Source organism: Octopus sinensis, linkage group LG7, assembly GCF_006345805.1.
Source record: "Octopus sinensis linkage group LG7, ASM634580v1, whole genome shotgun sequence".
NCBI classification, from domain to species: domain Eukaryota; kingdom Metazoa; phylum Mollusca; class Cephalopoda; order Octopoda; family Octopodidae; genus Octopus; species Octopus sinensis.
The window spans coordinates 12,321,139-12,335,763 of NC_043003.1; the positions used below are offsets into that span (position 1 = coordinate 12,321,139).

General features: G+C 36.1%; 1 protein-coding gene across 14 annotated transcripts in view; it reads left to right on the plus strand.

The window, feature by feature from the left end:
• Nucleotides 1-14,625, plus strand: part of LOC115213920 (liprin-beta-1) — a 488,566-nt gene that overhangs the window by 171,623 nt on the left and 302,318 nt on the right. Inside the window, exon 1 of one of the 14 annotated variants that reach the window (XM_036504526.1) lies at nt 9,897-9,982. The exons of the other annotated variants lie outside the window; for them this stretch is intronic. Within the exon in view, the coding sequence (XP_036360419.1) occupies nt 9,911-9,982 (72 nt within the window). The 5' untranslated portion in view covers nt 9,897-9,910. Of the gene's footprint in view, nt 1-9,896; nt 9,983-14,625 lie in introns of those variants that run through there. 14 annotated transcript variants of the gene reach the window in all.

A 14,625-nucleotide genomic window follows, 5' to 3' on the forward strand; every position in this document is an offset into this window, starting at 1 on the left:
GATCTAGACTGAAGCCTGGTGCAGCCCGCTGGTTCGCCAGCCCACAGTCAAACTGTCCAAACCATGCTAGCATGGAAAGCAGATGTTAAACGATGATGATGAAATATAATTGGCAGGCATCCTCCCTGGGATGACCAATATCTCATGAGTGAATTTGGTAGGCAAAAACTGTGGAAGCCCAAAGTATGTCTGTATGTATGTATGTCATTATTCAGTTATGTTTCAAGATTTCTTGCCAATAGAGAATGAGCTGGTTTCTATTCTAAATCTAAGGCTCCTTCATTGGAATTTCAACATCAACAACAGGGTATTTTTGTTTGTTTGTATGTTTGTATACATGCAGATTCGAATGTTTTTTTTATGTGTGCTGTCTCATACTTATACTTGCATATCTAGATGTGCTCATATATACTTAAATGATAAACTTCAGGAAAGTTTTACAGATTTTTACAGTTCCAGTGATGGATCGGATCTGTGGTCTTTGAATCAGCTTTTTCCTTTCTGGTTTTGAGAAGCCTAATTTCTCAAGATTGGTATTTAGGCAGCGTGTTACATATCCCAGTGCATGTGTGTGTGTGTGTGTGTGTGCGTGCACGCGTGCATTTTGATGTCTATGTTTGTTCCTCTTACCCAGCTGTTTGATAACCAGTGTTGGTTTGTATACATCCCTGTAACCTGACATTTCAAGAACAGAGACTGATAGAATAAGTATCAGACTTAAAAATAAGAACTGGTATTGATTTGTTCAACTAAAACCTTTCAAGGTGATGCCAGAGCATTCCTGTACAAAATGACTAAAACAAATAAAAAAAATAGAGAGATTTATCTATTCATTTCTTTTATTTATTTATTTATTTACTTTTTTTGATTTTTTGATCTCAACATTAGCAGCTGGAAGATGTAACTGATTCTATTATCTATTAGAAATAGAGTTTGGAAATTGTGCATCTTTCTGTTTATTGGGAAGGAATTTTAATATGTCTGTACAAAGGTGCAGGAGTGGCTGTGTGGTAAGAAGCTTGCTTCTTACCTAAGGCGGCGAGCTGGCAGAGACGTTAGCACACCGGGCGAAATGCTTATCGGTATTTCATCTGCCGTTCTGAGTTCAAATTCCGCCAAGGTCGACATTGCTTTTCATCCTTTTGGGGTCGATAAATTAAGTACCAGTTACATATTGGAGTCAATGTAAATGACTTAATCCCTTTGTCTGTCCTTTTTTGTCCCCTCTATGTTTAGCCTCTTGTGGGCAATAAAGAAATAAGAAGCTTGCTTCCCAACCACATGGTAATGGGTTCAGTGCTATTGTGTGGCACCTTGGGCAAGTGCCTTCTACTTAAGCCTCAGACCAACCAAAGCTTTGTGAGTGGATTTGGTAGATGGAAACTGAAAGAAGCCTGTCATATATATACATGTGTGTGTGTGTTTGTCCCCTCACCATCGCTTGATGACCAATGTTGGTGTGTTTACATCCCTGTAACATAGCAGTTTGGCAAAAGAGGCTGATAGAATAAATTCTAGGCTTACAAAGAATAAGTCCTGGGGTTGATTTGTTTGACTAAAGGCTGTGCTCCAGCATGGCTGCAGTCAAATGACTGAAACAAATAAAGAATAAAAGAATAAAGAATAAGGTGGCAAGCTGGTAGAATTGTTAGCAAGCTGGGGAAAATGGTTAGCAGCATTTCATCTGTTCTAAGTTCAAATTCCACCAAGGTGGACCTTGCCTTTCATCTTTTCAAGGTTGATAAAATAAGTACCAGTTGAGTACTGGGCTTGATATAATCAACTTACTCCCCCTCCCCCAGAATTGCTAGTCTTGTGCAAAAAAAAAAAAAACTAGAAAGAATTAATGGAAATATTGTCTTGTAATTAACTGTTTAACTGAAGAGGGAAATATAGTTAAGATAATCTCCAGATGGTGATAGAAGCTACATTTGTATTTCATTTACTGTTAACATTTTGGTGTAGATCTTTAATTCTACGATACCCTCCACTCTCTCTCTCTCTCTCTCCCTCCCTCTTAGAATAAAAAAGATGGTGTTTTTAACTAAGATATTTGCATAGGTGCAGGCATGGCTGTGTAGTTAAGAAGCTTGAGTTCAGTCTCATTGTGCAGCACCTTGAGCAAGTATCTTCTGTTGCCTTGGGCCAACCGGTACTTGGTGAGTGAATTTGGTAGATGGAAACTAAGTGAAAGCCTGTCACATGTGTGTTTGTGTGTGTGTGTGTGTGTGTGTGTGTGTGTGTTTGTCTCCCACTACCATTTGACAACCAATGTTGATTTATTTACATTCTTGCAACTTCACAGTTTGGCAAAAGAGATTGATGGATTAAGTACCTATTTTTTTACTACCCACAAGGGGCTAAACAGAGAAGACAAACAAGGACAGACAAACGGATTAAGTCGATTATATTGACCCCGGTGTGTAACTGGTACTTATTTCATCGACCCCGAAAGGATGAAAGGCGAAGTCGACCTCGACGGAATTTGAACTCAGAACGTAACGGCAGACGAAATACTGATAGGCATTATGACTGGCGTGCTAACTTTTAAAAAGTGAGCACTGAGTCAATTTCTTCAGCTAAAACCTTCAAGGCTGTAACCCCAGCATGGCCACAGTCTAACGGATCACACAAATATTCTTTCTAGTTTCTAGTTCTTCCCACCATAATCCACTCCACAATGAAATGCAAGTGTTTTTTATGTCTTTATCACCTCAGCAGCTTTAGGTTCACAGTGTTAAGTATCTTGCTTGGGTGGCATGAGGTAAGAAATGCAGCTAGTTTTGAACGTTTAACCATGTGAACAGCAATTCATCACCTTAGTTTTCACAACTGTCATATTACTGTTTCTTTTTTCAGAATATTCTCGATAATGAAAGACTCTTTAATCTGTCTACAGCCTGCCTATTAGAAACATGTTTTGAATATAAATAGCTACATATTGTGTAATGAATTAGTAATACTATTAACATATTGGCTCCTTCACAACCCACTGGAGGGTTGGGTTGGTATATTAGCAAGAGCCACACAGCCCTTCAGTGGGTCACCTCATTATTTCTTTTCTATGAGCCTTTTGGGACCTGGCATGCTACGATTGCTTAAATATGGGATTAAGGTACACTAGAACAACATCTTTATTTTATCCGTATTCTATAAATTTCTTCTGTTTCTTCTTTTAGTCATTGACTTTCACGTTTATATCATACAGAGTTTCGTTATGTAATGAGGTAAAATAAAAGACAAAATAAACAGAAAATATAATTAGCCAGACAGAAGGTACCAAATGATCCCCCAATGGGTCATGGCTAAAAACCACCATCAATGTAATCCTTGTCTGATATATGATATAGTGAAAAAATATTATGGCATTCGTATCAAAATTAATTAAGATATCTCGTTGGGACTCTTTGTGGAGGTATGTGGTTTAGTGGTTAGGATGTTGGATTCATGATTGTAAGGTTGTGGTTTCGATTCCTAGACTGGGCAATGTATTGTATTCTTGAGGAAATCACTTCATTCTACATTGCTCCCGTCCACTCAGCCGGCAAAAATGAGTGTTCCTGCAATGGACTGGTGACTTGTACAGGGAGAGGTATTTACACCAGAGAATCTGGGAAACCATCCCTATAAGTCTCTATGACTTAGGAAGGAACATTGAGACTCTGGAGTAAAACAATGAAATGGGGCTCAGGAGCTAATATGTTAGTTGAGTCCATAACTACACAATTCACCAGAGTGTCACTGAAACTGCCTGGGGTTATTGCTTGTACCCTTGAACTTAACGATAGTATCAGAGCTTTAACTGTTGTTGACTCAGTGAATAAGACATTTTATTCATATCAACTGTAAATGTGCATCATGCAGTTTTGATGGTGCACTTTACAAAACACAGGTTTTATTAACTTAAATGCTGAGTTCAAACCTTACAATGAACATTGAGGGGCTGAAGGGGGGGCTTTACCAGAAGTATAAGGTGAGTGATGTCATGTGAGTGGCTAAAAGGACCTGTCAGAAGTATTGGGGGTCTGACATTATGTAAGCAGAAGGACTACCAGCTTGGGCCTCTTTTCCCTTCAACTGTTGTTTTGGAACAGACTTAGTTGCTGTGTGAGGTCAGTGTATTTGCCATTAGGTTCTAGCCAGAAGTTTGGCAGGTAGGGCTCTCATGAATATATCCCATCTGGACAAGATCGATAATAGAAGAGGACCTGCAAAGTAGGTGTTGTATGCTTTTTCCCTTGCAACAAATATATAACTTAGAGGGAGCTGGGTTCCAGTAGGTTGACTTGCTTATGTTACACCTCATAAGATGAAATATTCATTGGTGCCATAATGTCCCAGAATACAGAAAACATTAGGTAAGGGTAAAGAATATTTTGGAATTTTATTTTATTCTCAATTCATTGATGGCAATCTTAATTCTCATCTTTATATTTTGTTATTATCTTCTATTATCTCCTTCTTTTCCTTAACATCATTAAGGCTAGAGAGGGTACTGATCTCAGAAGGATCAAGATAGGTGGTTTTCTATGAACTTTCCATTCTTCAAGAGAATCACATCAAAGAGGTGAATGAGAGTTTGAAAAGGAAATATGCTGGGGATAGCAGAGTTATGCTAAATCAGTGGATGGTAAGCAAAGGGCAATCCTATTGAGGTGGTTGGCAGAGTACTTGCAGCCAGTCCCTCTGTAGAGCTTACATCATTCTTAGTATCATTGGGGCCAGTGGGCAGAAGGCCATCAGGTTGGTTGTGGAGGCAGCAGAAATTGCCTGAAGGTGGCTGTGGATGACAAGTTGTGAGCCATGGGATGGTAGTGCTAACTGGATACAAGCCTTTGCTTGTATCCAGTTAGCACTATTGAGTTGCGTCAGTGAGGGTGTCTGATATTGAAAGGCCCAAAACACCTAATAATCCCAGGAAACATAATCGATGATGTGTCCATGGGCACTACAAGATGAAATACGGATAAACTATAAGTTTCTGAATTTGTTTTATATATAAAATATTAATTTTGTTACTTTGCGAAAAAAACAATCACAATCTCTATATATATAAACGGCAAAATGTCTGTGTGTGTGTGTGTGTGTCCTTTATACAAATCCACAATTTTTCAATTAGAGGGCTCGCACTTTCTATGGTCATTCAAAACTGTCCAAGGGTGGTTGTGCACATCTTTACATTTCCCCAGTCACCCCACAAAGCCATTAAAAAATCAATAGAAGTGAACTTTTTTGTGAATTTTCTATCCAAAACCCAATCAAAATGCCCAAAACTTGATACGCCAATTGAATGCCAGCTAGCTGTATGTGATAGGTCGGAGATTTGGACAGTTCTCGCATGTATGTGTGCACGCACGCACGCAGCTGTATATGCGTTGCCGGGTCATAGTGCTAGTTTCTAATATGTTGTGTACATTAAAACAATCAATGTCATATTACATACAAGAACACATAGTGTTTCCAATAAGTACTATATTAAATAATAGCTTGGTAGGTTGATATTTAATGACATTTTAAAATCATATTGTAATTTATGCTATAGTAGTTATGAGATAAAGATTTTATACTGATTACACATTTCTGCACAGCCAACAAAGTTCTAAATGCCATAATCAAGTAAATTAATATTGTACATATTTCCATTTTTATTTCTTATTAACATTTTGTATGGATTATCTTTTAATTTTATAATATAATAAATATTACTTTTTATTCTTCATATATTGGAGGCCACATGGCCTAGTGGTTAGGGCAGCGGACTCGTGGTCAAGGGATCGTGGGTTCAAATCTCAGACCGGGCGATGTGTGTGTTTATGAACGAAACACTTAAGCTCCACACAGCTCCAGCAGAAAGCAATGGTGAACTTCTGCTGACTCTTTCGCCACAACTTTTTCTCACTCTTTCCTCCTGCATCTTGCAGCTCACCTGCGACGGACCAGCGTCCTGTTCAGGTGGGGAACCTATATGCCAAGGAAACCGGGAAACTGGCCCTTATGAGCCAGGGATGGCCCGAGAAGGAACAAACAAACATTCTTCATACATGCAGATACATACAGCATCCTCATCTTTATCTAATGTCCCTGTTCCATACTGGCATGTGTAGGATGGTTTGACAGGATTTGATAGGTCCAAGGTCTGCATTGTGCTCCACTCTCTGCTTTGGCACTATTTCTATGACCGGATGCCCTTCCTAACGGCAACCACTTTGCATCATGTATTGGGTGCTTTTTTGTGTTACCACTACTAGTGAGGTCACAATGCAGCTTGGAAAATCATGAAACCCAATGGACGGGGCGGCTTTATACTAGGAGACAAGGGTTAAGGTACAAGTGGAGGTGAGGCAGAGCAGGTTGTTTTTGTAGAGAAGCTACATAGCTATTCACATTTATACAAATATACACACTTACACATACTCACATGTGTGCAGCAGATAGACACTCATGGATCTAGGAAGAATAGTTTTCATTCATAAAGTCATAGTCTAAGCTACCTGTTAAGCCAATGTGTGTCAGTGTTTAAATATCTTGTTTAGATGAACTAAAATTGTACTGCCTAAGTTCATGAGTACCTATCTGCTGTGTGTGTGTGTGTATGTGTGCATGTGTGGGTGTGCATGTATATATGCATACATACACATCTTGTGCAGTCTTATACTCATGAGTTTGTTATTACAAATATTGTGTTGTTGTGCAACATATGTCTACTTGACCTTTTGCATAGTCATCTGAAAATATAGGATCAATCTACTGATCCCAAAAAGGCAAATGTAAGTCGACTGATATATTTATTTTGATCAACATGCCCTTTGCATTATTATTGATAGGGGAGAATTCCTAATTTTTTTGAATTTCAAAAAATATGCAATCATCATCATCTTCATCATCATCATCATCATCATTATCATTTAATGTTTGTTTTCCATGCTGGTATGGGTTAGACAGGTTGACAGGAGTTGGTAAGCTTGAAGGCTGTACCAGGTTCCAGTTGTCTGTTTTGGCATGGTTTTTATTGCTGGATGCCCTTCTTAATACCAGCCCCTCTACAGAGTGTACTGGGTGCATTTTATGTGACACCAGCACAGATGCTTTTTATGTGACATCAGCAGGGGTGCTTTTTATGTGGTGTCAACACAGGTGCTTTTCAAGTGGCATCAGCACAGCTACTTTTCATGTGGCACCAGCACAGCTGCTTTTTTATGTGGCACTTGGGATATTTAGCTGTTACATTCAACAGTGAGAGTTACTATAACGAAGGTCCTTCAAACTGTTAGTCACTGTATTCTACACCTAGACAAGGTGCATTACTTTGCTTGGCTTACATATACTACATATCAGCTGCTTGTTTATTAGATACAGAGTAGAAAACAAATCCAATCAAAAAAGAATTTACAAGTATCAGAACTTGTAATTGAATAAGAATCAATCTCTCTCATGTTATTTGGTGTAATAGCTTTAATACAATGAACGAAAATGATCTACGTGTTAATCCAGTTTATATAATTTTTCAATACTCAAGGAAAATACAAGCACCTAGAATGTGGTTCCAATGAAAGATCTCTGAAGTAATATTACTTGATAGGATGTGTAGTTTTGAGATCAGGGGGTCTTTCTAGGTTAAGCTGCTACTTCTTGGTATTGAGAGGTCATGATTCCGGTACTTCAGATATGTAATAAAAAAAAAAAAAGGGGCAAAAAAAAAATGCATGTGTAACATTTAACATAATAAATATATTTTATGTATTTGTCAGTAGCATTGAATAAATATATAAATAAAATATATATTTGCCCTTACAATGACTGCTATAAGCATGCTTTTATATGAAAAGCCATAAATACATAACATTTTATTTATAATAGCCTCAAGTCCAGTCTTGTAAAGAAGAGAAAATTTTATTGTATGTGCTCTATTCATTGTATTGTGGATGTGTGCAACATTACATACTTTGTGCTCATTAAAAACTTTTAATTTAATAAAGTATGATAGTGATTGGGAAATAAGTATTGATGCTTAATGCATGAGACATTTAAAAGCTAACTATAAATATACATGCTGCAATTGACTCTATTATTAATATTTTATTAAGTCTGACAAGCTAAAAATATGTTAGTTTACTTGATTTTTAGTTTTTGAATTCTTTGTAATAAAAGCTGAATATATTTGTGTTGGATTTAAGATGAGAATATGTATCACGAAAACCAAAAGTTTATTTTACATGTAAAATATTAATATGGTGTAGGAGTGGCTGTGTGGTAAGTAGCTTGCTTACGAACCACATGGTTCAGGGTTCAGTCCCACTGCATGGCACCTTGGGCATATGTCTTCTACTATAGCCTCGAGCCGACCAAAGCCTTGTGAGTGAATTTGGTAGACGGAAACTGAAAGAAGCCCATCGTGTATATATATATACATTCAAAATGTGACCGCGTGTGTACCGTTGGCAATTTTTTTTCCTCCGTCTTCCATTCTCTGGATCTTTCCTTTTCCTATGTTTCTGACGAAGAGCTCCACTCGAAACGTAAAACCCTCCTTCTTCCCTTCCTTCCTGAGTGTCCAATAATACTATATTTGTTCCACGTCCTCGCGTTGTTTTTCATGTTTGGATTAACTATATATATATATATATATATGTACGTATGTGTGTGTATTTGTTTGTGTGTCTGTTTGTCCCCCCAACATCGCCTGACAACCGATGGTGGTGTGTTTACATTCCCGTAACTTAGCAGTTCGGCAAAAGAGACTGATAGAATAAGTACTAGGCTTACAAAAAATAAGTCCTGGGATCGATTTTCTCGACTAAAGGTGGTGCTCCAGCATGGCCACAGTCAAATGACTGAAACAAGTAAAAGAGTAATGGAGTACAATATTAATATGTATGGATGAAATAAAACATGAATGCATGTACATGAAACAGTACTGCAGTAATGATGCAAATAGGATAGGATGCAAATAAAGAAAAAAGAAAATAGGTTAGTCATTATTTTTAAAATAAGGCTTATAACAGGCTTCATATGTGCAATGTATCTATGAGTCAAACTATGGAAATATTGCTTCTCCCATGAAGACATGCTCACCTTGAATTCATAATTATTATACAACATAATGTAAGGGGTTTCCCATTCTAAATATAACCTTAGCTAAGTTACAGGGCTGAGTTTATTACAATAGCATGTTTCTTTACTTCATAATCTTTCAGTGTTTCTTTAGTATGTTATACATGTGAAATATATGTACCTGTATAGTTTGGCATTAATGTAAGTGTAGATTTTTATCATTAAGGTATTATTATAACTTGCGCAGGCAGAGCTATTATTGGGGAGGTGGGTGTAATAACAATTGATAAACAATAGGGATATACTTGTGGAATTTTGTAATTAACAGTTTTGATTTTTTAAAAATTATTTTGTTTAATTTTTAGTTGTTTAAGTGGAAAATAAAGCTGAAATTATTCGCGGTTCTGTAAATAACTAGAATTGAGAAATGAAAGAGTGTGAAAAGGTAGCTTTCAGGAACCTGATATTACCATATGTCTGCATGTAAGATTTCTTATTTTAAGCTTAGGATTTCACCTGCCTTCTTCACTGAAGGCTGTTCACTACAAGCTGGTTGGAGAGTCAGAAATAACTTACATGGATTTGGTGGGACTACCACTACTTTTCTATAAGTTAGCAGAATTTTTGTTGTTGTTGTTTCTGCTACTGTCATTTTATCATTTCCTACGTAGTAAGAATGATAGTTACTACAATACTGTACTCATTTCTACCTACATATTCTCAATGCAAAACATGTATATACTAAAATGATAAAGTAAGCATTTCACTAAATGACATAAAATTAAGGTTAATAGCAAAGTTTAGTTTTAACTTGAGAAAGAAAATAATTAGTGGCTGCAGCTGCTGGTACTCGTTAGAGATGATGGCATATAACATGCATGGAGAAATCCGTTTGACTGTTACCATGGAAGCATCAACACCAGCCGAAGTGGTAAGTGAAAATGAAATCCAAGATAACCATGCAGCCCTTCTAAGGGAACAGCAATCATTAAATGAAAGGGTGACCCTTTTTTTTATATCAATATTCATTGTGAGGATATTTAGATTAAATTTATTAATTAAAACAAAGGTTTACAATAGCTTGAGCTAAATTGCATATTTCATTGGATCTTAGAGCTAATTAAAGGTGGTCACTGTGTAGAAATATTTCTTTCTGACTTTTATGCTTACACAAGGAATAATTCTTTTAAATTCTGTCTATTTTCACATGTGCATTTAATATGTAAAAACCTAGTTTTTTGAATTATCTTAATAATAAATTAAGAAGTAAATTAAAATATTAACTATTTTATTAAAATGTCAGTATCAGATAAAAAATGGGGGTTTTGAAAGTATTGCAGTATGTTGTGATCTGACCCGGCTAAAATACATGGAATATAAATAAATGTATTTTTTCATAACTGTGTTTACTTAACAACTATTAATCTTTTCCCCTACTTCCCAAAAAGTTTGTTAAACAATTACTCCATGGAATTCAAATATTGACTAGAATTACAAGACCAGTTTATACAATATGTATATTTATGTTATATATACATACATATATATATATGTGTGTGTGTGTGTGTAATATCTTTTAATCATATGATATAATTGTCATTTTCATGTGCTAATTATTGATAGCTAGTCAGAAGTTTCTATGTATAAATATGAGATGTCGGCCTGAATTGTCTTTAGTTTTATTTATCTTTATTTTGAAGATATTTTGTGTCATTTATTCTAGATTTTCTTGAAACAAAATAGCATATTTCAGTAAGAATTCATAACTTAATATGTTTCCCTGTATATCAAATACACCACATGTTTGTAGTAAAACATCTAGTTACACTTGTTTATTTGTTGCCGTCATTGATGTTATGCTTATTTGCATAAGCAATGGTAAATATTATTTTATATGCAGCCTCCACCCTATTTTAATGACAGTTATTTCTTATATACATACATGTGTGTGTGTGTGTGTATATGTATATATATATATATAATATATATATATATATATATATATGAGAGAGAGAGAGAGAGAGACAGAGAGAAATACTTGCTTTGCAACCATATGGTTTGGGGGTTCTGTCTCAGGGTTTAGCACCTTAGACAAGTGTCGTCTATTATAGCCACGGGTGGAATTGTTTATTGGAAACTGTGTTTGGGCTTGTATATATTTATATGTGTGCATGTTTGTATTTTTGCTTCTACTCCAATCCTTTGACAACTAGAGTTGGTTTGTTTACATCCCTGTGGCTTAGTGGTTCAGCAAAAGAGATTGATAAAATAAGTATTGGAGTTGATTTGTTTGACTAAAGCCCTTCAAGGTGGCACCAAAGCATGACTGTAGTCCAGTGACTGGAATGAGTAAAAGACTCTCTTTCTCTATCTCTCTCTCTCTCTCTTCTCTCTCTCTCTCTCTCTTTCTCTCTCTCTCTCTCTCTCTCTCTCCTCTCTCTCTCTCTCAACTTAAATAATGCTTTTATAATTAATTAGTCAATGCCAGAATTTGTATAATGATGAATGAATGAATCTGCATTTTCTTTGTTATTTTCCGCCTGTTTTCTATGTTGGTATGTGTTAGATGGGTCGTCAGCAGTCTGTGTTAGTTCTTATTCAGAGTTACTGCCCTCCAGGTAGCTTGGCAGACCGTTTTTCACTTGTACATTTTAATTTTTTGGCTTCTTTATGTGGCAGGGCTACCCTCCCTAACACAAACCTCTTTACGACATTTAATGGGTACATTTCATTATGGCACCAGCACTAGAGGGGTAGTCATATCTACAAGACTAAAGGTTCCTCTTGACCTGACTTTGCTGATCTTCTGATTTGAAAAAATAATTCTAGAGTTGTATTTAGATATGGTTTATATTGTTTTATTTTATTTGTTTCATTCATTGGACTGTACCCATGTTGGGGCACTGCTTTAAATGGTTTTAGTCAAACAAGTCAATCCCAATGCTTATGTTTTCCTTTTTTAATCTGGTAATTATTCTAGTGGTCTCTTATCAAACTCTTAGGTTATAGGCCATAAACAAACTAACACAGGTTGTCGAGCTGTGGGAGTGAGTTGACAAACACAAAAACATACCTATTTTAGCCTTGGTGTGTGTGCGCGCACGCGTGTGCGTGCATGTGTGCATGTGTGTGTCTGTCTGTCTGTCTTTGTGTTTGTCCCACACCACTACTTCACAACCATTGTTGGTTTGTTTTTGCATCCTCATAACTTAGCAGTTTGGCAAAAAAGACTGATAGAATAAGTACCAAACTTAAAATAAGTACTGGATGTTGATTTATTTGACTAACTCACCTCAGTGCACTGCTTCAGCATGGCTGCAGTCCAATGACTTAAACAAGTAAAAAATAAAAAGCTAATCTCAGAAAGCAATTGAAATTAGAGTCCATGTCTTTCTTAAATGATAAACTATATTGGTAAAACAAACAGTTTACTAAGCTGTTTTTCCCCTTAAATTTCTATTTAGGTCATCTAAGGAACTTGGCTATGGTTTCAGATTAACTACAACATTATACGATAGAATCTAGATTATGCCTGCTCAGAATATCAAGTACACCGATGTATTGTACTCTTAATTCACTGCTTGTCTATTTGAGGTCTTGTTCCATTTCCTGTAGGTATCTGTAATACTGACTTCCTAACTACATACACTGCTTACAGCAAATTTTCTTTTGTTTTTGAATAGTTACCAACCTACCTAACATTATTTACCTGCAGGCCCTTTAACTCTCCCTATTATGTTTGTTTTTTCTCAAGTTTCAAGGTTTATCTCTCTCACCGTAAGAAATATTTATCTGCATATGTGTATTTTTCATGATATTAAGTTTTAAATTACTTTAAAATTTCAAGTATTAGGAAGACAAGAACTGCCTTTTCCTCTAGCATACCAATCTGCTACCTAAATCTATCATTATATTTGTTTCTTTTCCTAAACCTTTTGAGATGTAAAATACCCTCACAAACCTCAATCTTATACCCATGGGACAATTTTAAAGTCTCTAAGCAGGCTATTGAATGCAAGATACAGTTTCTTATTTCAAGGAAAGAATTTTCACCTGTAAGATGCTGTGTTAGAAATGCAACACCAGTGTTCCTACACCAAATTTCAACTGTATGGGAGCCAATGAGGAAATCTCTTAGTGTTGCTTTGCCTGCTAGAAACTGTAGTCAAATCTCTCTCAAATCACACTCTCTAAGGAGAAGTATCTTGCTTCTCAACTTCGTGGTCTTGGGTTCAGTCCCATTGTGTGGCTTAGCAGTTTGACAAAAGAGATCAATGGAATTAAGTACCAGTCTTGAAATAAGTACTGAGGTGATTTGTTTGACTCACCTGACAAGGTTGTGCTCCAACATGGCCACAAATCAATGACTGAAACAAGAGTAATGAGTGATCCAGCATGGCCTCAACTGAAACTAGTAAAAATAAATAAAACAGCAATAAAACTTCCTAAATTATATAAAATATGTATTTAGACTTAAAACTCTTTACTTAGTTAAACCAATAACTAACTGATCCATATCTTTTTATCTTTTACTTGTTTCAGTCATTGGACTGTGGCCATACTGGTGCACTGCCTTGAAGGGGTTAGTTGAACAAATCCACACTCTGGTCAGTCTCTTGCCAAACTGCTAAGTCAACCTACTAAGTTGGTTGGAAAGTGGTGGTGAGGGACACAACATATACACTCGCACACACACACATATGCACGCACACATATATAAATGATGAGCTTATTTCAGTTACCTTCTTTCATATCCACTCACAAGCCATTGCTTGACCTAGGTCATAGAAGACACTTACTCAAGGTACGGTGCAGTGGGATTGAACATAGGGCTTCATAATTTGAAAGTGAGCTTCTTAATTACACAACCTTTTGTTTTTTTTTTATACCAAATTAGGTATAATAAAAAGTTTGAACAATCAATATCCTTGTATCATAAACCGATTTGATCATATTCCACAAATATTGTGTTTGAGGTAGTTACAACCCATCTTTATTTGTAAAACCACATCGAAAATACTATAAAGCATCACTGATTATTGTTATTCTTTAAGAATTTGAAGTAATAACACTTTACATTTTTGTGAGGAAGCATAGCCCTCTGTTGGGATTACATTTTGTGTAATTGAATGAATCTAACATGTTGCACATTTAGTACTTGAGCAAAAACATTCAGTGTTTTTACATGAAACTTTCTGTCATTTGTTTACATTTTGATCAGCTGATGAGCAGTAAACAACATGTATTTGATGGCATATAAAACACACTTTTTCCCCAAAAAGATGTTTCAAAATATCAGCCTAGATCCTATTTGTGAAGATGGGCTTCTCATAAGCTGATTTTGTCCGACACTCACTCCGGCAGGTTAATTTTAATCCAGACATTGGGGTTCGTCTAACATGCCTGTGTGTCTTTTATGCCAATAAATACAGTAGATATACTTGGCATATGTAGTATATACAAAACCCACATGCATCGTACACTACACTGCCCTCCTCTGACAAAACAGTAAGTCAAAAAACAAGAAACTGAGATAATTGCTAAAGAGGAAGTGATTATCCTAATTATTTTTCA